Source organism: Melopsittacus undulatus, chromosome 3 (genome assembly GCF_012275295.1).
Source record: "Melopsittacus undulatus isolate bMelUnd1 chromosome 3, bMelUnd1.mat.Z, whole genome shotgun sequence".
NCBI classification, from domain to species: Eukaryota; Metazoa; Chordata; class Aves; order Psittaciformes; family Psittaculidae; genus Melopsittacus; species Melopsittacus undulatus.
Genome location: NC_047529.1, coordinates 88,177,737 through 88,202,154, shown reverse-complemented (window position 1 = coordinate 88,202,154; position 24,418 = coordinate 88,177,737). Strand labels below are relative to the sequence as shown.

The 24,418-nt window shown below is 41.7% G+C and overlaps 1 protein-coding gene across 1 annotated transcript; it reads right to left on the bottom strand.

The window, feature by feature from the left end:
• Positions 1-1,035: 1,035 nt before the first annotated feature.
• On the bottom strand, positions 1,036-22,554 carry C3H1orf198 (chromosome 3 C1orf198 homolog). Its single transcript, XM_034060619.1, has 4 exons — positions 22,128-22,554; positions 14,647-14,697; positions 5,333-5,884; positions 1,036-3,457 (listed from the first exon to the last, which is right to left on the bottom strand). The coding sequence occupies exons 1-4, from the start codon at positions 22,473-22,475 to the stop codon at positions 3,401-3,403; spliced, it is 1,008 nt and encodes a 335-aa protein (XP_033916510.1). The 5' UTR covers positions 22,476-22,554; the 3' UTR covers positions 1,036-3,400.
• Positions 22,555-24,418: the final 1,864 nt, after the last annotated feature.

Below are 24,418 nucleotides of genomic sequence, written 5' to 3'. Positions count from 1 at the left end.
CAGATGCCTTTATGAGAAGACTTTTAAGATGCAGCTTAAACAAGACTGAAGCAAACTATGTGTAGGCCAGATCCTAAATATAGTTCTAACATGACCCCTTTAATTGGTGTTCTCTCCTAACCAATTCTTCAAATGCCTTTTTAGTTGTTGGTAGAAATTCAGCTCAAGTATAAAAAAAAATGAGTTGTTTTTCAAACATATATTTCTGGAAGATGGGAATGTGGGCATGCAGAGGGAAAACTATCCTTGTAGGTGCACATTTGAGTCTCTTACACCTCGATAGCTTGCTGCATAAGGCAAAAGGCAGAAAGTGAGTCTACCCAGCTGCCTGTGCTAGCATCTTCCTCGTTGTGACATGCTTTTAAAACCCGTAATATAACTATCAACTGAAAGGAAAACTGCCTGAAAGTTTGTCTTTGCCAGTTCTGGTCCTTTGCACTAAGTCCAGTGAGCCTGGTGATGGGAAGTGGTAAATGAACTCCTTACTTTGCTTTGCCTGTGTTCATGGCTTTTTCTTTCCCTATTAAACTGTCTTTAGTTTAATCTCAACCCATGCATTTTTGCACTTCTACTCTTCTGATTCTCTCCCAGTCCTGCTTGGGGGAAGTGTGTGAGTGGCTGCGTAGTGTTCAGTTGCCACCTGGGGCTAAACCATGACATGCCATTTTCAAACTGTTCCTGCAATCTATATCCAGATACTGCTTTGAATAACTTGAAGATATTGTGTGTGTGTGTTTGTGTGTGTGTATGTGTGTGTGTATTAGGTTTATTACAGTGAAGTACAAATAGATTTTAGTCTTTACCTGTCCCCAGCCATCAGATAAGATGATAAAGCAAAGACACTTCCCCAAACAGCCTCACTTAAAAGCCTGGGAAACAACTGCGCTGTATTGATTTGTTTTTCCTGATCTGAAAAACTCGGTTTCTAAATTCTTGGCTCTCAGGCAGATTCAAGATGCCCCAAGCAACTCAAATGGCACTGAGGAAAGCAGAGATTAAAAGACAATGCACAAAGCAACACAAAAGCCTTGAATGTTCTATTTAAAGTGACTTTATTAAAACATTGTTAATATAAAATGTGACCAAGTACATTTTTTTTGTAAGAATGTTTAATAAAAACATACTAAAGAAAGAAGGAGCATCAACTCTTGTCAAAGCACAGGAAAAACCTACCAGGATAAGTAAAAAGTTCTGCAGCATGTTCTACCAGCTGGTCCCAATGTGTATTAGGGTCGAGTTAGCCGATGGAATCGACAGGCAGCCCAGGTTCTTCCCTAAGAAGCTTTAAGGTATTTAGCAGAGGTTTAAAATGTCAGTAGGAGACTTTGGTTTTAGATCTCCCCATATCAAAGCAAGATTAGAACGTGCATCTTCACCTTCGATTTACAACTTTTCAGCAGCTGAATGTACAGCAAACTAGACTCACTGGTAACTGTAAGCCCCAGGGTGAACATCTGCCAGCTTTGAAAAGAAGGTGCAAGTCAACACTGATTACACACCTGAAGAATTTGTGCTAAAGTTGTTCTAAGTTGGATCAATGCTGGATGCTTGTAGCAAATGCTAAAAATGGTCAGCTAAGAAAAAAACGCAGTAAAGTCCAGGCTGGCAGAAACAGCAAGTGTTTTCTGAACTGCTGAATGCAGAGACAATATCCACCAGTTACAGGAGTTTGTACATCTCAGGAAGGATGTAAAGAAGCTTTCAGAAGTCTATAAATAAGGAGGCTACGAATCACTTAACTCTGTGGCAGTCTTCCTCATTAGATAAGAAACCTTTTAAGAAAACACTAGAAAAACTTGGGGTTTTGGGCTTGGTGGTTCCTTACTGCATTTTCCTTCATCAACACATAAGTTTTAATGTTTATCAACATCCTGCTCTTGTTCAGAACAAGCAGCACATCACTTAGATGCAAGATTTTTTTCAGGACATCTCAAACTTCCTGTAACAGGCAGAAGAAAATCCTGCAGCATCCAATTCTGGACATTTAACTGCCCCTGGCACTGAACCAAATGTCAAGTGCTAATCCATGAGAAGCATAGCACAATTATGGTCTAGGAGATGGTGACCTTCATAGCCTTGGCTGGGACCCATGAGACCCATTAGACCCCTGTGTTTTGCCTTCTACCCCAAACAAATACTATGGGACTATTGCTGAGGTAAAGGGAAAGGTCAAACCTTTGGCATTGGAGCAGACCAGTCACTAGCTGTGCGTGGGGGGAATTAAGGCTTCAAGGTGAGGTAAACACAGTGAGAGTCAGTGTGTAAATCATGCTGCATTTCAGAGACGACAGATTCAAATGACAGCTAGTCTTGTTCTCTACATTTAAAACACCAAAGATCATTCAAAAGCAGAACTGGAGGCAAGTCTTCTGAGGGCCACCTTGAGATGCCTCTGCACCTCAGGAACAAATGTAACCCACATCTTGAACACTGAAGAGAATGTACCCACAAGGAGGAAAAAGCACCAAAGTTGATGAGTCCTTGAGACGATAAGCTGCTTAAAAAACAAAGAAGCCTTATACTGCTATAACCTCCCATAAACATAGTGGTTGCCTGACACAAAGATAATCTAAACTCCAGCAATTCTCAGTGCTGTACTTCCAGCACTACTATCACAAAGAGTTACACTCTAGTAAGGAGGCAGTGAAATAATTAGGCTTGTGTTCCCTGAAGATAGTTTCTCCCATTCATTAGGTGTTATCCCATTCCACTCCACTCACTCCCAAGTCTTTAATACCAAGACCAGAAAAAGGTGCCATTTCCCCAGGTCATTTTTCTAACACACTTACGTTATTTTAGCAGATTTGTAGGGTACAAACACAGTGCTTCTTTGGATCCATCATTTTGGCAATGCCTTTGCCCTCTTTAAAAGAAAAGTGTTTTCAAGTAAGTGGTACAAAAGTTACTTCCAAACAAAATGAAGCATAGAAATCAATGCATTTAATCTGTATGCTTTTTCATACTGTTTTTGCTAGGTTTCTGAAGTCTGGAGTTACTTGCTTCTTTGGAACCACTGCATGTGCTACGCTATCTCTTACAAGCCATGCCAGCAAGGTTTCGATTGAAAACAGCAATCTGGTCCTGTCAGTTCCACTTGTAGCATGTGGAGGCTCTCATCTGTTTTTCTCTAACATGTGTATGGTAACTTCTCGCATCCTCTCAATACAGTAGCTACTAAAAATTTTAACATATTAAAAAAAATACCCAAATGAAACCACACTTCTATCACTGTTTAAAAAATCAAAACCGCATACGGTATTACAAAAGTTTATACAAAGGCAACATTTAAGAGTTTGAAATTTACTTCTAAAAAAGACACAAATGCTAGTAAATTAACGTACAAGGAGCAAGATATTCCACTCCTTCCCCAAAATTGATCTGATCTATTTTGAAGTGTATTTTACCAGTTGTCTAGAAAATCAAAGCCAGTCTTCAAGATAACATTGCTTGTACTAGTCTGCAAGGGAAAAAAGAAAAGACAGACAAGAAATAAGATGTAGTTGTTAATTACGGTATTACAAACTCAGTACTTGACTACCAATCTACAAAACAAAGTTTAAAATGCTGTTTGCCAACATTTCATTACCTTGCTCTAGCATACCTAAGAACCTACACCAGAAAATGCTAAACATAGAAAAATACTCACTATGACCAAAATGGCAATTCCAGATAAAAAACAAAATTCTTGTAGAGGTCTGCAGGCAAAATGTTGTTTCAATATTTAGACTAGAGTGGGAATTGCAGGGAATGAAACACAGAATGTTAGCATCACTAATTCAATGGATTGCCTGTTGGAATGACAGCCAGCTGTTTCCAGAAAACCATGCGCCCTTTAAACTTTGTTGACGAATTATTTACTAGGCCATCAAGAACGTGCTCGTTCCTGCAGTGCTGCACTTGTAGCCATGACATTTACAGTCATCCAGGGACAAAGCTGAGTCTGTGGATTCTCTTCCCCAGAACAGGGAAGATAATCCAGAAATAGGAAAGGAGGAAAATTCAGTAATTCAATCACGCCATCTTCTCTGCTGCTCTGCTCACATTTTGACATGGGAGGATTGTTTCTCAACAGGGATGAAAAAAGAAAAAATAAAATCAGGCTTGTCAAACTATTTCACTTACCTAGAAAATATTCACAAAGGAATGAGAACTGTAACAAACCATTAATTTGTAGGAAAATGTGACAAAGCCTTTAACTAACATTAAAAGATTACCATGGTCACAATTTGTAGCAAAACAGCTCAAGAAGCATCATCTCTTAGCTTTAGAGAAAAAAACCCCAACAAAACAAACCCAACATGGGGCTCCAAATATTGAAGTGGCTTAAGTACTGTCCTCTCCTAAGTGCTACCACTTACTTCTCTTGCAAGTATTTACCTCATGCTGCATCAATCTGACCTTACATCATCTTGTCTGGAATTCAAACAACCACTGTTGGGAAAATGCGAGAGAAAAAACTATGTGACATGCTGAAAGTCTATGTCAGGCTTATGCCAGAGTGATGCCACAGGTTCCAAACAGAACTGCACGGCTCTGTTTGAAGAACAACTCCTCTAGTTTACCGTTTTCAGACTTCACATCTCTTCCTTTTCTTTCCCTCATAATGTCATATCCTGTTGTTCCCTTTCTTTTCTCACAGATCAGCATTTGCTTTTTAAATAGCTTCAGGTGGCTATTGAGCTGCTTAACGCTACTTTTTTATTAAAACAAAAAAAAAAAACAACCAAAACATCAAACAGGCTAATTCTTGAAGCTCATTCCATTTCCATTCTGGACCTTAGAGAAAAAACACACTTGAAAGCAGCCCAGCTGCCTGGGACAAAGCACTGAGGGGCAGCTGTTGGGCTACCACTTAAAAGAGCTGAGAAACTGCTTTGACGTTCACTGTTATGCTGTGTGTACCAAAGAAGTATTCTAGACTCTAGTTTATCTACTTTTAAAGTTTATTTTTTTCCCATGTTTTGCTGTTCTAAGAAAAAACCAAACAAAACCCCAAACTCCTTAGTTGATACAGCAAGTCCTTTACCCCAAACTGCTAGGTAGCTTGCTGTCAGTTAGCCACTGGATACCATGTCAGTGTTTCTGGCATTATATTTAAATGATGCTTTTATCCTATGCACTTTATTACACTGAAGAATATTTGATTGAAACAAACAATATCAGTTAACATGTTGGTTAAATAGACATCTTTGGATCTGCAGAATAAAAAGCCATCAAGCTTTATGGAGTCCCTAATCTTCTACAGCAGCCTTGTCAAATTTTCATGTGCTTTTTAGTTTTTTAAAAATGTAATGCTTTTAAATCTACGGACAGTGGATATAGCAGTCCTTACCTGTCCAGGCATTTGCGGATCTGTAAGTATAGTACCATCAGGATCTTCTTTGTTTGTCCTAGAAGATGCCAGGTCCTGTGGTGGATCAGGAAGAAAGAAGTCATCTAGAGGACTAGTAGAGAGTTGAGCAGGTCGAGGTTTCTCCCATTCAAGAGATACAGAAGGTAGGCTGGGGGCAACAGACTTCTCTGGTTTAGTTATGCTGGGCTTCTCAGCTTTTGCCATCTCCTTTGGAGTAGACTCTTGTCTGTAGAAAGAGGGAAGGGGTTTCTCTCCTTTCTCCATGGACTTGATCTGGCTGGGAGTGAGGGACTGGAACTCAGACTTGTGTCCTTCAAACTTTGAGCGCTCTGCATTTATCTTCCAGAAAGAGGACTCCTCTTCTTTTCTGGATGCTATCAACCCATCAGAGCCAGGGGTCTTATTGGCCTGAGAAGATTTAGGGACTTGGACACCAGGTGCTGCTTTAACAGGCTGCCTCTGTTCATTTTGCAACTGGGCGCCACCTTGTTCTTGTATGGACAGAGATGCAATGCTGAACTCCATCTGACTCTGTTCAGGGTTAAAGACATACAGTATTTCAAAGCTCTTCACAATGACACAGTTTTGAACTGCTGATCTCAAGTCACACAGAAAACACCTTTACCCACAGCTAAGCAACTCCCAGATAGCAGATACCACAGCAAAGCTACATATTTTTTCCATAAATGTCTACCTTTGTAGCTACATAAAACCTCTTAGAAGTCTGAACTACAAGAGTCCTAGACCTGCTTCATAGGAGTCAGAGAAAGCAATCATATTTGAGTTACCCGATGCCATCCGAGATAGCAGAGCACAGCATGCATAGCCATAAAATATTTGAATGGCATTTTGAAAGCCACAGATGCTTTACATGAAAATATAAAGCAAAAAAACTTACAGTGTAGTTTAAAAGGCAATCTTCCATTATAGTCTTTGAAATAGTTGGCAACATGTTAAAACTCTAACTACTTCCAAGATAAAGGATTAGATGTAACAGTGTATGCATAGATAAGTGCATTTTACAATTCTAATGCCCCTCTGAAGGAAAAGAAACAACTCCAGCAGGAGCAGTTCTTCCCTTATTCCCTTGTTTTGTTTTCCCTTGCAGTGCAGATAACTGTACTCATTTCTGAGAGGTAACATCAGGTCAAGGAAGCAAGTGACCACACTTAGAGCATGATACAGAGCGAACAGTACTTCAAAATGTTTATTTTACTTATCACCACTTCAGTAACCTTGATTGTTAACTGGCTGGACCCCCTTTAGGCTAATAAAAGTTAAGCCTTATTTCACTCTGAGGAACATGTAAGAGTTACTGTATTTAAGAGCGCAGCACTGTAGCAAGGGCCAGAAAAGAACTACCTAATGTCTAGACTTGTGTTTGTAAAATGGAACAAACTATAAAAAATTAAAATAAAATAAAGCAAAAAAAACCTGCTTATTTTTGAAAAAAAAATCAGAAGACATTTCAAATGCAAGCAGTTAATAAATACTTTTGAAGTTCATTACAGATTCTTGATGTTTTCCCCATTTTACTTCATTACCTTGCCTTTCTTGAATAAAATTGCAAAAGCACCTATGGGCCTGAGTCTAAAACAAGTCCCAGTTGCATATCATTTTCACTAGAAGTGTTTGATCTTGAGTGCTGCGTTATTGTGCATGTTAAGTTCAAAGGGACTCTAGAACTGGCAGGTCTCACGAGCCTAGTGTTTAATATTCAGAAACTTCTCATCAAAGTGCAAATGTTAACTCAGCAACTGATTATTTATCAACCAATTTTTTTAATCAGTCAGCAGCTGATGACACATAATTTGATTCAGGGACCAGCACTCGACCTTTTTAAACAATTAGATACCTTAGATATTTTTGCAGGGTTATAGGCAAGAAGCACAAAGTTCTGTGCCTGCATGAACAATATACTCTGTTATCAAAAGATGCAGAACATAAACAAGCAATGTGTAATTATAGCTCAGCTAAATTAAGGTGAGTGCAAGGATACGTGCAGCTCTTACCAGAGAGCTCAACCCCCCACCCTGCCTGCAAGAAGGAAAAACCTGAGTGCTCTAATTTTTATTTTTTTAAACAAAACCCATGACGTACAATTAAGAGCAGGATATTTTTCCCTAAATAAATTCTGCGTAAACAAACTATGGGTTCAGTAATGTTGAGGATTATTTACAGTGACTGCCGTTCCCTATATTAAAATATAGGGATTTATTTCCCTAAGCTTATTTGGCAATACTGCCAAATAGAGATTTACCATTCTGAAGTTAAGACGCTTTAAGACTTCAGAACTGATAAAAATCCCAGCTTAAAAAAAAAGCAACAATATGAAATAAACCTGTACTTCTCCAATATCCAAAGAGGGGAGTGAGGGGGAATCCACCCTGGAAGACTTCTACCTTGTAATTTAGGAATTAAAACACTGCTGCTTTCCGTCCTTCAACAGTCTTCCTTCTGAGCTGCCTGCCCCAGGGCTCATATTAAAGATGACAGTAGCTAAAGGCCACTACATCAGCAGTCAGTTTCACTAATATAGTTCCTTCACCCTCCAGCCAAAGAGAGAGTTGGAAAGTCAGTGCCCAGAGGGCAGAGGGGCCATCACAGCCCCAGATTCACCAGCACAGTGATGGAAATAAGATCCAGAAAAAAGAAGGATAGAAGGGAAGTAGGGGTCTGTTAGAACAAAAATTAGAAATGGCAGCACGACAGATAAGCAAAGCCAAGCTTCCTGAGAAGTTCTTATGCTGTGGAGCAAAAGCCACTGCCCATGGTCATGCTTTATGTTATGCATGGGTCCAAATATCAGCTCAGAGGTCTGGTTTGGAGTGGCAGACTGCTTCAAGTGTAGAGAAAAGCGTGGCACTACAGCACAACTTCAGGCAGTTGTACCCTTTCCAACCCACTCATGAGTATGCTCTGGAGATGACACCCTCTTTGTCCTTTTAGAAAGGAAACAATATAATATACACCTTTCCATGTCAGAAAACAGGACAACTCAACATTCATGACTGCATATTTGCGTTGCAGCATGCTTTGGAGATCAAACAGGTCATGACCTGACACGGAATAACAGTAATGAAAATACTTCTTCAGGAGTTTGCCTTCTCTCCCAAGGAAAGCAAAGAAGATAAGACTATCCTGACAGGTTCTGAGTGCACTGCATCTCAGCATGATGTGTATAGAGCCCCAAGAGGTCAGATATACAGTTCTGCTTCTAACATTTAGCTCAAGATGCCAAGAACTTCTGTGAACCAGTCACAAGTTATCCTGTTTTCCTTGAAGCACATAATGCTTCTATTTGACTTTCAAGTTTACTTAAGACATCTTGAATCCCTATGAAATGTAGCTGATGGAAGAAAATTATTAATATGCAGTATCTTTCAAGTCACAAAGTTAACAATAAAATACTATAAATACTCCCCAAAAGCCAAAACCCAAAGAAAAACAAAACAAAACAAAACAAAACCAACAACTGAGCAGCAGTGAGGGAGACAATTTCATGTACAGAGGGAGAAGACCCACATGTGAAATACCCCAGGTTGACATCTAAGTCATGAGTAATACTGTATATTCTAATGGGTCACAAGACATTAGAAATCCAAGTTTAATTAGTGTTCTGCTTTCAGTTTCTTACATCAGATTGCAAATTGACAATTGACGGGGTCAGCAGAAGGGGGAAGGGTGACTTTTTAAAGATGGTTCCCCCCCAAAAAACATTTCCTTTTCCCTTAGCCAGCCAGCCATTAGAATATCTTGATGCAATCTCTCCTGGCCCCCATCAAGCTTATGGTGTCAGTACCACATGTTTGCATTTCTCAGGCAGAGACAGAACTGCTGTGAGCTGCATTGTGCACTTGAGCATTCAGCAGCAGATCTGCCCTTGTGGCACCCTACCAGCTGCCACCTCACGGAAGCAAATGCTTATACTATGGTAAGATCTGATGGTCAAAAGTGAATTGTCATTTAGGCAGAGTCTGGGATTCTCAAGAGAGGGTTTCGGTCTCCAGCTGCCTTCACTGATTTTGTATGACACTGAATGAATGAGCTTCAGTTTCTGTACTGTTAATTCCCCATCTAGAGAATTAAATACAAATACTTTTTTTCTGAACCATTTGTATTTCTGGGAACTGTTCAGTGTGGAAACCCTTCAGAGTTTATGGACAGGCCAGTTCAATAACAACTGTACTTTTAAAAAGTTATCAGAATTCAAATAAAAGCTATTAACAGCAGTAGTATTTTCAAGATATTCCATGAGAAAGTCATTCTCAACACATTAAGGGAGGTGGGGAGGCAAACCTAGAAGTCTGTTCAGTCTCATCTCTCTGGTCCCAAACCATTCCAAGGGTTAAAATAAAGGATGACTAGGTCCTGGATCATCTTTCTGTCTAATAAGTGTAAGTAATATTACACATCGTGGGGTTTAGGAAGTTCTGTGTCCATCTTTCCTCAAAAGATATTAACGTACTCAGGAATTCTACTTATTGGATTAAACAATTTAGACATAACTTCAGTCTCAAGGCAGGGATAATCCACCAAATCATAATACTGGCTGTACATACTCATGGGCAACCATGTATTCTAAAAGAGAAACACCACACACTAAGAACGAAACTATTTAATAATGCTGTATAAAATCAGGACTCAGTTCATAAGTTTATATTACAAACAAGATGACCAGAAAGAACTCAGGAGCTTGCTTTTTTGGGTTCTGTTGGTGTTTTTTTAAAGCATCTTATTCACTTACCAGGAATGTGTAGTATTTTACTAAACAGCCAAGCCAACACAGCCAAAACAAATTGTTTTGCTTGGCAGCCTGAAAAATCCAAATCGTTGAGACAAAGACTGCAGAAACACTGTCAAACGCAGCTTGTTTTAAGCACAGCCTGATATGCAGAGGTAAGAAAGCCAAGTTTAAAGTGATTTAGAAGATGACTTTGTTTTGCTGAATGGACAAAACCAAAATAAATATGGGACCTAAAGCGTTGCAGTTTTTGCTTTGTTTCCTGTGCACACCGTGGGTGTTTTCAGGATCTCCTGAGAGTCAGAAAGAAATTCTTAGGTCAGCAGAGACCAACTGTGAGGGCAAAACCAGAGCAAAACACTCAAAACCAATCTAATTTTCATCCACACAGGAAAACAATGCCAAAGGTATATAGTAGGGAGCTTCAGACGGAATTTAATGACCTGCTCTTTGGTGGTAAGACCAGCAGTCTAGTCTGCCACTATCACTGGTTAGCCTGAGCAAACTCATACTGACAGTATTACGTATGTGCATGGGTTTATGCTCATAAACTGTCTAAAGACTGATGCGGGTAACTGAATCCTTTGCTGAGAACATCTGGCAATGAAGATTAAAATGAACCCTGAACACAGCTACTATTACCACAAGTTAGGATTTTTTTTTGCTCAAGAACTAATAGTCAACAGCAATCATAGAGCACTGTTTAAACGTCTGTAGTCTAGATCAAAAACTGAAGGAAAACCCCAAAACCTCAGGCATCACTCCTCTTTCCTTCCAAGGAAGCACTGCCATTTATGCCAGCTTGATTAAAATAATCACACTGAAATATGGATTGTAACAAAATTTCTAACATCAGGCTGCTAAGGAAAGAGAGGGTAAATTCTTTCCACCACTTTCTTCATATTTAAAAAGCAACAGCAAACAAAAGCCCCAAACCAACTAGGGCTTGTACAAAGAAGGATATTTAGTCTTTTAGATAAAGCAAATGGTTTGCAAAACACAATTTTTTCTAAGTGCAACATTTTTTTTTCTTTTCTAAATGATCATCAGATCAGATCATTTCCATGCAATATAATTAAGGAATTTAGACAGGGAGGCAGCAACCAGATTACTGCTGAAGGGATTGAAGCTTGACACTTTCTCTTTTAGTGTTTGGTTTGTTTGTTTTTAAACACACCTCAAAGGGTTCTTGTTTCAACAGCTATTTGAGGGCCTGTTGAAAGTAGGAGAGCTGAAGGAGGAAAAAGCCAGAAGTTAAAAAGAGAAAAGAACAAAAAAGGACTCTCTAAAGCTGCCTTCACAACTATTCTACCTGTATCAAGACCAAAAAATTTTTGGATGTGTATGTGTCAATTTTAAGCATTTGGAATAAACCCTATTTCAGTTAAAAGCATTAATTATGAGCAGCTTGTTCCCATGCTGCTCTGTGCATTCAGGACCTCAGCTGAGGTGGCAGACTGAAATGATATTTTCCGCCCACTACTAATTTTTATTTGTTTTTAAACACATCAAAACCAGAAAGTTCTGAGTTCAGGAGGAGTTGCAAAGAACTTTTATTTCCAAACCCCGGCGCGAGTCTTGTTTTCCATTTATATCTTGGGGTCCGTGCCGAGTTTCACTGACTTTTTACTTCAAACAAACCAAGAAACCTCAAAGGCTAAACTCAGCCAAAATGGCAGCTTTCATCTTACTTAAACCTGAAGCCATAAATAGAATGCCCAAAGTTCATAAATCTGGCTTTAGCTCCTGTTAAAAATGTAACCCATATTTCAAGATATATTATGTCCATAAGGGCTCCACCCACAAGCCAAATCACTCCCAATTCAATTTCTAGTTTTAAGAAGTCAGTTTATTTGCAATGCCATGAGAACTCATCGCTTCCCAAGTAGCTTTCCTTCTGAGAAGTGCTACAGTTTTCTACTAAAAATACCAGTATTTTAAATATCTCAATGTCAAAACAAACAAGCAAACAAAAAAAGATGCCTATTGGTTTTACTGATTTACTTCTCTATTTGTTCCTTCTCTTCAAAATCAGAAGGCAAAGACCACATTCCCTTCCTTGGGTAAGCAAGAGAACATTCACACAAAGCTGAAAAAGAGCAAAGGAATTTTGCCATCACAATAATAATGAAACCAAAACCTCTGCATTCAAGGGAGATTGGGAAAGAGAATATTATGGAAAGAATAACCCATCACAGGGTAGAGCTCATGGAATGGAAAGCACTTGACAGCCTGAAGTAACAGTGGGAACAGATCTGGCTCACAAGGCACTGAACGTGCATTACAACACATCAACCTTATTAAACAGCTCATTCAGGTTTCTTCACTGTTTCCCCACACTGGACCAATTGGGCAAGGATACTTTTTCCTCAGCCAGTACCTCGTGGAGAAATTGCCTTCCATAATTATCTCATTAAAGTACTTGGTTAGGGAAGAGATCAAAGGGTAAGCACAAAGCAGGATCTCCACCTTTAGAAATGGAAGACTCAGCAGTTGAAAGATTTGGCTAAAAGGCTGACACAGTATGAGGCACTGGGGAAAAAACAAAAGGAAGAACCCACACAACCTCACCAACACACACCCTGTAAAAGCCAGACAAAACTCTCTAGAGTTTTGCTAGAGGAAAAACTCATGGAATTTCTCAACCTACAACTGAGGCACAGCTTTTATCTCTGGTCAGCAAGGAGGGAGCAGTGAAAAAGAGGGAAGCACAGCTTGATTAGCTGTAACAATTATTTCTAAAGCAACCTCCTCCAATCTCGCTTTTCTCATCAGTCACACAAGCGTTCCCGTATCATGCTGCGATCCTCCATCCATTCCAGAGAAGCATGAAACTAGAGCATCTATCCATTTCAGTCCCTTATTTTGAGACACCAGGAAGAAGGTAAAAATAAGTCTTGATCAGCAAGGGATAAACCACGGGCTTGGTTGAAAAACACTTCCCTAGACATACGAGTATTTAAAAGAAAAGACAACTATCAATTAAAGAGAAAATACATTTGAGTGCAGATGCATCTCATCGTAGATCACTGGTCAGTGAAGTTCACATATTCGGAACTTTAAAAAATCCCATCAAGACAGAGCCTAGAAGGCTGATTACAGCTATCACATTCCCAAAACTGAGTTTTAGTGTTTGCACCAAAAAGCCAGGGAGAGACAACACTGCTGTCTCCAACATATGATTTATTTCATCCTACTGTCAGGGAGCTCTACACTCTTTTGTAGAGCACTACTTTTCTTTTCTTGACAGTTTCACCGATGCTGAAAACCTCTTTAGTATTACACTAAAAGCCAGTGGTGGCTTCTTCTAAGGGTCTTGAAAGACAGGAGGGCTTGCCTGAGCTACCAGACTTCCACTGCAGGAAATCCTCCACTGGCCCCTGAACAGCTTGTAAGGGAGGTTTAATGCAGTGAAGACTGGCATTGGTTTCTCTTAAATTGCAGCACTGTAGACTGCAGGGACCAAAGAGTCACATCAAGTTATAGGTTAATTAGTATCTGAAAAGCAGGGAAGGGGTGCTAGCTACCAGTAGTGACCTTGAGTTGGGAAGGCTGACAAGTCGTCTAAGGTCAACCGGATTAATTTAGTATCCACTGGCATTTCCAAATAATTATTCTGCATTAGGCTAAGATTATATTTGTAAGGTCAGACATGATTATCTACATAGTTCAAGGGCAAAACTTGGAAGAAATGGGGAAAAGCAGCTTTCTCTGGCAGATAAAGCCAGAAAACAGAGTTTAAAATGTGATTAAACTTACCATGCCCACCATACCCAGTTTAGAAAGGCAATGAGTTGTGGTTTTGCCCCCAGATTTTCTTCAAGAAGTAAATTTGTTTTTAAGCCACAAACACGGCACAACTGTATTTCCTCACACTGCAGGTTCAGAAAGATGGAGAACTCTGGCTCTGTGTTAGCCTTATGAGAATCCCATCATAAACAATGCTTTAACAAAACACCAGAGGTACAGGGGGGAAGAGAGAGATGAAACCCAAAACCAACCCACCATAGAAAAATACTTTATTTCATTATTTTTTGGAGAAGAAATAACACAATTCTAGCATAGCCCCAGGATTAACAGGTTTTATTACATTCTAGCATGTAACAAGAAGCTGAAGACAAGGCTTTAACAAAGAATGCAATGAAGCTATTAGTTATCTGTACTTTCTCACCCCATTTCCTAGCTACTTTGCTCCTGATGTCAGAAGTGAAATGCAGTTATGTTTATACAATATCTGAGACACTGGTGTCGTTAAACATGGAAAGTTGCTTTAAAAGTTCACAACAAAAACCCAAGTAATTTGTAATGAGTCAGTATTACACCTGCACTTCAGGCCAGAACACTGGTCCATGAAGTACATTTTGTGTTTCTGTTGATGTAAATCAAAGACACCAGTCATGTTTCATTTGCAGGATAGCCACTTTGCACAGCTCTCACAGAATAAAGGTGTCATTATTCTGTCAAGTCTCAAAATGAAGACAGTGTGAGTGCACAAGGAACAGTACAAAACGACAAACCGACATTAAAAATAAAATTGCTGCATATTTACCTTTGTTTCCCAGGAGAATGGAGCTGAGTGTTCATCTTGCCAAGTTATGTCCTGAAATAAAATTCAAGAATGACTAAAAATTAGAAGAGCAGCTTTACCTGCTCAGGAGCATCATACAAATGAAATTACATTGCACTGCTGGAAGCATAACAACCATTACCACAGAACTGACTAAAAGGTGGAAGCACGACTGATAGAGAGCACTGACTGTATTTTAAGACTGATTGAAAGCAAGTTCTCTGAAGGGAAGATTATCAGTTAGTATACCAATTTAACCTGCAAAATACATGAAGGTTTAAGGTGGCCTAAACCTCTTGAAACAGCTTCTCTATAAATAGCTTTAAAAATGTATTATATTTCCAGTTTTCTGCTAGGCATTTTCTTTGGTAGCCATTGGCAACACACAGGGATAGAAATAACAAGAGCAGCAGAGGCCTTAGGGAAATAAAGTCCCATTTCCACCCCTTCACAGAGCAAAACACGTGTGCAAACAGGCAGTCACATGGCAGTGCAACAGCTGTGTGTCCATCAGGCCACGCCACAGCTGGATCCAGCCCTGACAAGACACATCATTACACCACTTCAATGACAATCACTCCAAAGTATTCAGTGCTGTTGAAAGAACCACACCATGCCCAGAGTAAAATCCCAATCTGAAATAGCTTCTTTTAAGAAGCTACTTTCTCAGAAATAATCTGAATTGGAGAAATTTAAACAATCTCTTCACACACAGCATGCTTTCCAGAAATAAATATGACCCACATAAAAAAAAGGGGTGAAAAATCCATAAATAAATAATTGCTCTTCACATTTGTTCAAGATTTGCAACAAAATGATCACACTTCTATTCCTAGTGGTGGATTGGGCTCATTTGTACATTGGATGTTCGTGCTGGTAGAGGTAATGAGTTGCCCCCTCCATACCACTGCTTGAACACCCCAGTACTTCAGGGAAGAACAGGAGTCAGAACAGCAAATGAAAGGAGAAAGGCTGTAAGTAACCATGCACAGGGATGGAGAGGACAGGACAAGACTTGCAGTGGTTGTTTCACACTCCTGCTGTTGAGAGAATAACAGAACTAGACCATGTTTTAAGCTAACACAGGAATCCCACATCTTATCAGACTGCCCTTCTCTTATTTCTGACCTTTGCCTTTATAGAAATACATTTCTCACACATCTGATAGCATTCTTCTGATCTGCCACCTCTTACTTTACCACCTTGACAGATTTTGCTGGCCAAGGGCGATGAAATCACAGTTAGAAGTGTCTGAAACCACCTCCTGAACATGAAAATGTGTCATTCTCCAACTATTACTCATCTGTGAAACAGGATTTCTAGCAGCACAGTATTTGTGGTATATAGGAGGGTGATCCCATGATTTTAAAAAGAACTGGGCTGATGGAGATCATTTAAAAGGAAAGGCCTGGGCTCTGCTGGACCACACATTCTGGCCAAAAAGGAAATCTGGTACAGGAAATTTTTGTCAAGAACACAAGTGTAATATGAGGTTCTCTTAATTCCAGGAAATAGATGCTCATATTTATTAACATTTCAGGGAAACAAAGGGAATAAAAGTCTGCTTTTTAATATGTGTTCTATCAGTATTTGCACTGTGGAGTGCTACTGACCGCATGGGAACACCACACCACACCACTTAGGTGGGATGCCTTGCGGCATGGGAGCATCAACTTATTTCAAAATATTTTAGGACTGCATCTTTTGTCTCTGGAAATGGTGGAGCTGGCACTTCATTTTTGAAGCACACATGACAGTAATCAAAGTTCAGGACAGAAGGAGAATGGAGAGCCCAGCCACAGAACTGAGTCACACACACAAGGTAGGATGGCAACCCTTCTGTCCATATGGGGTCTGGACAAAATCAGTACTTGACTTCTCTCACAGCAGTAAAGAACAGAAATGAAGTCCAGCAAGCAGTGTAACTCTCCTTCACACTGTCAAAGCACCTTAAAGCTCCAGGCATGTATGCATGTCAGTGGGTTTTACCTAAGGAGTTCAAAGGAAGCTCTGACTTCCTGCCATTTATAGGACATGCAAACCAGCTGTGGACCAGTTTTAAATCTGGGAGCAAGCCAAGACAACCCTCATCCTGCATCTGAGACAGCCAGTTCTTTATTTTCCTGTATTTGAGGCAATTGTAGACAGCAGTTAGGAGGGACACCTCTTCCCCAACTCTCCCTGCATATCCTCAACTCAGTGACAACACTGCTCCTGCAAGCAAGCCCTGCTGACAAAAGGCTGCCCTCAGGGGGGTAGAAAACCAGCATGGGAAAGGCAGAGTGAAGATATGAGGTTGCCATGCACCAGGATACGTCACTCCTCCTAGGATAAAGCTGAAGTCAGCTTCCCACTTCATAGAATCTTACATCTTCTCAATCCCATTGCACTTTTTGGCACCTCAACTTGTAACCTCAATCTCCAGCTTACACAGACAAAAAGCTTCTGAAATGAATTAATGGTATTTTGGTACCAGTTCTTAAAAAGTTTTTGTCAGAGACAAAATCTAAGACTTCATAGATTATTTTAATAGAGGGAAGTAGTAGACACTTGCTAGGCAGGAACAGTTCCATGAAAGAAAAGTACCATAGATTTTACTTCTTAAAAGATGTCTCATTGTATCTCAGCCTGTATGGCCCAGCACATCTCAGAGCCAGTAAGCTAGAGTAGCTTTGCCCACATTCAAGAGATCTTCCATGGGATCTAGTAAAGGATAAAATAGGATAAGACATGGTTTGAGGATACAAAGCTTCAAGGAGTTGATGTCTGTGGTTATTTGAAATGTATTTGAAACTAGGATGGAGACAGTTGCCAGATTTTGTCCCTTGCTAGGGAAGAGAAGAAAGTTCGTGGCTTCCATCTCTTGCGTTCTCAAACACAGGACATGCGGAGGACCAAATGCAAAGCAGGAGAACAACACAGTTCAACCGTTTCCTGACTGATTCATGTTTATCACCAACAAAATCTGAGAAATAACTTTGCTTTCTGCTGAATAAACAAGTCCTCACATGCTTGATGAAAATGGGAGCAAAGGCATCAACTATTTCAATATTCACACAAGTAAATTATGAGTGGAAATTTTTGAGGAAAAAGCTTCAAGGCCATTTCTCATCAACCCAGATCAGAAGAGATCCATATCTGGTCAGCTTTTGTTTCAGCACACAACGAAGCCTTCTTCCAGAAAGAAGGCAAATAAACAAACTTTTGTTCACCAGTGCTAAAGAATTTATTTGTAAGAAACGGGGCCTCATGCAACATATTTCATAGCTGGAAAAGAAAGGAGAAAGAGAAGCAAAAATCTGGTCATACACTTGATTTCAATAACCAGCTGCAGAGTATCTAAAAAAGAATCACAAATTACATTTGCTATATGTAGGCAGCTTGTTGCAAAAGAGCATCTGAATTTCAAAATGAAAGACACTGGTAGAAACGTGCCAGTATATCTGACATGACCGTTGCTCAGAGCAGGGGACAGTAACCAGGTAGTCACAAACTGCCAACAAATGCATCTTAGGGGTGTTACGAGAACAAGACTTGCTGGTTATTGGGGTTTAACTGTGCTCAAAAAGCTGCCCTTCCTTTTCTGTTTTTTTTTTTTTTTTTTTTTTTTAAAGCACAAATCCCAACATAAACGTTCTTGCTATATTGACTATTTGTTGCTTTAAAGCATTTTTAAGTAAGAGATAAAAGGGTTGATCTTTTGGCTTGGTGCCAAAGTTCTTAAGGCTAAGCAAAACAAATACCTTACCTGCCTTTGGGTAGGCAAGTCAAGCTTCCCTGTTAAAAGATGATGAATGAAGCTACCAAATTCTCTTTCCTCCACATGTTTACTACTTACTAATGCACGTGCCATTTTGCTTCAATTAAAAGTGTAGTTATTTCAAGTCAAATCCTTTGAGCTGCTGAGTACGCCTCAAATACTCAATATCCCTTCAAAAAAAAAGGAAAATCAGAACTTAAATCCACGTGTATGCCACACATTTGTGAACAGGGAGACAGTATTAAGAGAATAGTGAGAACTTATTGTAACTGAGTATCTAAACTACCTTTCACTGAACTAAACAAGGAGAATTCAGTGTGGCATCGAGTAATATCAAATCAGATGCTTAATAAAAGCTGACCACTACAGAGGCAAAGGGTGGTAGCCTCTCATACACTGCTCGTTTTCCACTTATTCCTTCCATGATGGCTCATAATTTATGGTGTATTCCAAAAATAACCCATTTATACTAGATATATAAAAGTCTTAACTTGACACTGTGAGGCCAACAGTGGACACATAATGGCTGGTGTTAGCTCTTGTGTGCTACCTCAGCATTGACAGCATGGTGTACACAGGTAGATGCCAAGTGAAGTGGGTGCCACCCAACTCTGTGCTTGAGAGAGAAGTGTCATCTGGGGAATCAGGGAGCCCCATTCCTGCACTTCCACTTCTTTCATCAGGTTTTTGCGACTTTTTAAAATACCTTCAACTTTTTTGACAGCAAGATGGGAGACAAAAAAGGCAGCTCTGGTGTCCTGGTACTGATCCTCTTTTGGAGCTGCATTCATAGTGCATGTACAGCTTCAACCACTAACTCCATGTCTAGCAATACTGCAGCGAAGAGAAGGAGCAGTGGCACTCAGCTGAGACCAGGCATTTGCTAAGAGTCACGCATGGTGCTGCATGCTCAATCATGAAGAAATGACTGGATCATGGCTATAGGATGCCATGGTCCTGTTACTGCAGACCTATTTTCCATCAAGGCCTTCCCACACCGCCACCATACTGAAAGGTGTTTTGAAAATGTAAGCAATGCCTACACTTTGAGAACTTACAGTCCTGGTTTACAAGTTCAGGAGATGAGCTTAGTGTTAGGAAAGACATATGGGAAATGGTGGGAGCGAAAAAGAGAAAGCCAATTGTCCAGAAGTAGAAGACCACTATATATATCCTCTGGACCACTTTATCAAAGTGATCACATGCATGAAAATGGGACTGAAATGGTCAGTCATGGATGGGTAAATCAGTATCATCAGCATTCATCTTTGTTTTGTTTTCTGCCAAGTCCTCCAGAGAACACAAGTTGAAAGATATCAACTTTCCATGCTTAAGCAAGCACAGGTAGATCACTACAGATTTCAACATCAGTTAACAGGGAAGATGAGCTGTGTCTGGAAACATGAAGCTTTTGGAGCAGGTGTCAGCAAGAACATCATCAGACCAATACACACACACTGAAAGCACTGCAACATCAACAAGTGATTCTAAGGTACACAGACTACTCTCGTCTCCCTGCCGCTCACCATGAGACAGGGACAGCAGCCAGGACCAACCTAGCTGCCCGGAGCACAGGCCGGGGTGACCATGGTGTGTGCAGCTGTTACGTCTCACAAGACAGCAGCAGCACAGCTTAGTAAACCGTCAGACCAGAAGGCAGCACGATCATAAAGCTCTGTAGATGAAGCATTTGCAAGCCTGGAAAGCTGAACTGAAATGGCAAGAGAGCGGCAGCAGTTGCTCTGTAACAGCAGGACAAGGAGAAACAATTAGCGAGCCAGGGCTAATGTCCAAGAATCAGGTTGAATGCCAGCAAGGGAGCAGGGGGAGAGGAAGCTATCAGATGAGGAGCCAGGAAAGGCTCCAAGGCTCAATAGAGCAGTTGGAAGAACTAAAATGGAAATGGAGGATGCCAAAACGAGTGGAATCTCTTTTCTTCAGAAATATGATTTATATTAACTTTAGCTTGGAAGTTAAGGAGGAAGTCAGTAGAAGCAGATGCTTCCAAAATTAAACACTTTGCATCAAGCATTTTTTATGAACCATGCTTTCTTTGCTTAATGACTACACAAATGCTACCAGCAAAGTTATCTGTATCATAGCTGTATTTTGGGGGAAGAGGGGAAAGAAAACAACTTGCCAAATTTCAGATGGGATCTCTAGCTGTTTTGTCAAGCAGGAAATTATTATTTTCACACAGCACAGCACAACAACTTACAACATGCTTACTTTCCTTCCAGACCCACATAATTCAAAGCAGAAAGCACAGCAGAGCTGTCTGAGATTGGGAAAGCTGACCACATGTACTTCCCGCAGTCACGGACTTCCACAACTAACTTACTTGTTTAGGCTTTCTTTCAAATACTGCTTGCACAGTCATATTCGCTGTCTTGAGTCCTTCTATACCTCTTTTTCACCTGCAGTTATGGTCTATTACTAGCAAATATTTACCCAGAATTTCTGGTATCACAGAGTAAATAAAACTGAGCTTGACCATCTTGTTCCCTGAGTCTAGGTGTGATGTGTGCATCGCACATCGTCACACTTTCCTGACAGGTGAAACACAGGCAGCAGTCTTGTAGCACAAAGCTGGTTGGAACCACAATGCCAAGTATCTATGTGCTTCAAATGCTTCATGCAAATCCCATAGCCAAGCATATCGGTGAGGAGACTGAAAGCAGCACTGTTCTTTTTAAACTGGACTCATGATCACAAATGCAGAAGCAGATATTTGTTTTTTTCTGGTAGAAGCCACATAAGTTAATTAACAGTAGGTCACTTTTAGATACTATATGAGCATAGTGAAAGATACTGGCCCTGCAATCATACCAAGATGTAAAAGAAAAGAAAACAAAGGAAATCTCACATGCAGAATAAGAATGACAGTATCTGAAGAGCACCATCAGGTCTTTGCAAGCATTGTTAGACTCTCCTCTTCAAGGGATCACACTCACTAACATGACCCACCACTCTGGCTGAGGTACCCTTATTCCTATGGGTTTCTAGAAGGGCTGTCATGCTTTGCCATTAGACAGATGGCTCTCAGAACCTTCAAAATCCATACTTTTTGCCATATGTCTTTCCACACCCTTGTTTTTCCTGGCATGTGACATGGAATGGGTTATATTTTTTCAAGGTGTCAAGAATGTTTTCAGTGTTATATTTTTAACTGAGTCTAAAATTAGAAGCAAAAAGGAAGAGAGTTAATTCAATGTAAACATTCCCTACAGCCCGTTTTCAGCAAGGGACTATTCCCAGAGCTAGCCACTGCCGTGCCCTGCTTTCGGGGCAGCTGGTACCGTACTCTTCTGTAAGTGTGCGTTTCACAAACCCCACTTTAAAGTCACTTCTGCTTATCACAGAAAAACTCCTCAGATTTGGTGCCTTCCGTGCTTTTGCGGTCCGGTCTGACCAAGTCCCCTCGCTTAGGTTCTTAACATCCCACCCTCCTGCATCGCCGTGGAGTCAGGAAAGGAATCAGCCCCATCACCAAGAACTCCCCCCGGTGCCAGCGCCTACAGACGCGCTCACCCCCGCCCTGTCCCTGCACACGCGAGCACAACCAGCCGCGAAGCCTCCCGTGCGGCGGCGCCGGGGCTGTGGAGCGTACCCGCCCGCAGGCCCCGCCATAGCGGACCCCACTCCCGACCGCGCCCGGCTGCTGCTCGCGGCCCCGGCGCCCCTTCCCCCGCCGCGGCGGTACCTCGTCGCCGAAGTGCACCACCTTCTGGCCCGTGCTGAGGCGGAGGCTGGGGTAGGAGGCGGGCTGCGCGGCTGGCCGGCCGGCCCCGCGGTGCGCGGCGTAGCGGGCCTGGATGTGCGGCTCCACCAGGCACTTGTCGATGATCTCGTCCTGCTGGCGGGGCGGCAGCCGCTCCCACTCGGGCCCGTAGCGCTCGCGGATCCGCTCCTTCTCCGCCATGATCTTGCGCGCCATGGGGCTCAGCGAGGAGAAGTAGCTGAATCGCTTGCGCTCCCGCTCGTCCAGAGGCCGGTTGCCGTTCATCACGGCCGTGCGGGAGGCGGCGATCGCCGCCGCCATGGAAGCCATGGCCACCCCGCCGCCGCCAGCCCCGCACGCACCGAGCCGGGCGCGCTCGCACGGCGGGAATAGGAATAGGAATGGAAATGGGAACCGCCTCCTCCCTCCCTTTCCCTGCCCCGTTCCCCTGCTGCAGACACCGCCTCCCCTCTATCCCTATGAAGGCCGGCCACCGCCCCGCACACCCCGCCTCCCGCCCGCCCAGCGCCGGCGGCAGCCCCTGCCGGCCTCCTCCGCGGGTGTAGCTACCGTCGGTAGCGCGGGGCTGACCCCGTCAGCCCTCAGTACTCCTGCCTAGAGGAGGCGAGCAGCTGTATTCGCACACTGCCGAGGCCAGGAGCACTGGGAAATGACTTGCCCCAACCGACAGCGCAGCCCCGGAGCAGAGAACTTGCCTTCCCGAGCTCCTAAATAAGTCGTGGTTGATTCTTAGTGTGATAGAAGGTCCAGCAGCTCCTGTCAGAATCGCAGAATGGTTTAGGGTGGAAAGGACATTAAAGATCATCTAGCTCCAAGCCCCCTGCCATGGGCAGGGCCATCTACTAGACCAGGCTGCTCAAAGGCCTGTCCACTCTGGCATTCAACACTGCCAGGGATGGGGCAACCACAACTTCTCTGAGTACCCTGTGCCAGTGCCTCATCCCCATCACAGGAAAGAATTTCTTCCTAATATCTAATCTAAGTGTACCCTCTTATAGTTCAAAGCCATGTCTGGGACAGCCTATTTCATCCAACTCAACAGGTTGAGCAGCAAATTGGTCCAAAGCCTCTCTATTATTTTGTTACATAAAAAAGTTGCAGCCCAAGCATAGCAAGTCCATGCAGCAGGCATCAATTATATTGGTAAAGCACGTTTCATGCAGACTGAAATAACTGGATTATTTGGTCTTTGATGTGCTGCAGGAAGAATAATGCTTTCTTACAACCGTTCAATGAATTAGGAGAATGGGGGTAGAAAGCAGTTGGTGAAGAATAATCGCAGCATAATACCAACATGTTAAAAGATTCATTGCCAAACCATTCCAACTTCCTGAAATGTAGTTACCAGTGTTGTGACCAGGTTGTGTCAAAAGCAGGGTCTGTTTAGCCTTAACTCTTCTCTCTGAGTCTGTTTTTCCAACTAATGCATTACAGGGAGATGCTGTGTTAAATCAACCTTAGCTCCAGCACCCTGCACACTCTGCTGGCCCTTCTCCGTGCCTGGTGCTGTACGAAGTCATCTTTACTGACCACACATGACCGGAGTTGTCCACCAGAACTCCCCATTACACCTGCAGTGCAGAGGGCAGCCCATCAGCACTGTGTGACAGTGTGAAAAATTACTGACTCTCTTTCCTGGCACATGTAGGGGTTTCAATGCACGCTTCCCCAGCCATCCAGATAAAAAAAGCAGAGTTTATTGGTTTCAACTTGTATTACCCAAACTTGGAACTTTTAATTTCCAAAAACCAAAATACTTAAGAAATTGCATTCAATAAAATCGATTTTGGGTACTTTCAATTGCTGACTTCTCCCTACTTGCTGTTCTGAGCCTCATTTTATTAATATTCCAGAACTGGCAAATTTCACCTGGAAACCGCACTACCAGCCTTCGCTTGCCTGGCAGCTCACCACCCTCTTGCTCCCTTCCTGACAGCTCCTCACTCATTGTACAAATGCTCTCTTTTCTTGTGTAAAGTTGTAATTTTGTGTATGGTACCTCAGCAAATGCTCTGCCAAATTCCCAAGAGACCCCCAAAGTCTCCAGAGGGACACAAAACCAAAGCAAGCTTTCCAAAGACTGGTAACTATTTCACAAGATTTATCCGAGACTAAATCTATTTTGCCTTTTGTCCTTGGCAGTTGCATGAGAATTTTTATCATCTTCAAATGACATTAAAGTTGCACACATACTGAGGTTCAGATTAATGGGTTCTCATTACTTAGCCCCTTTTTCTTCCTCACTCTCTTTA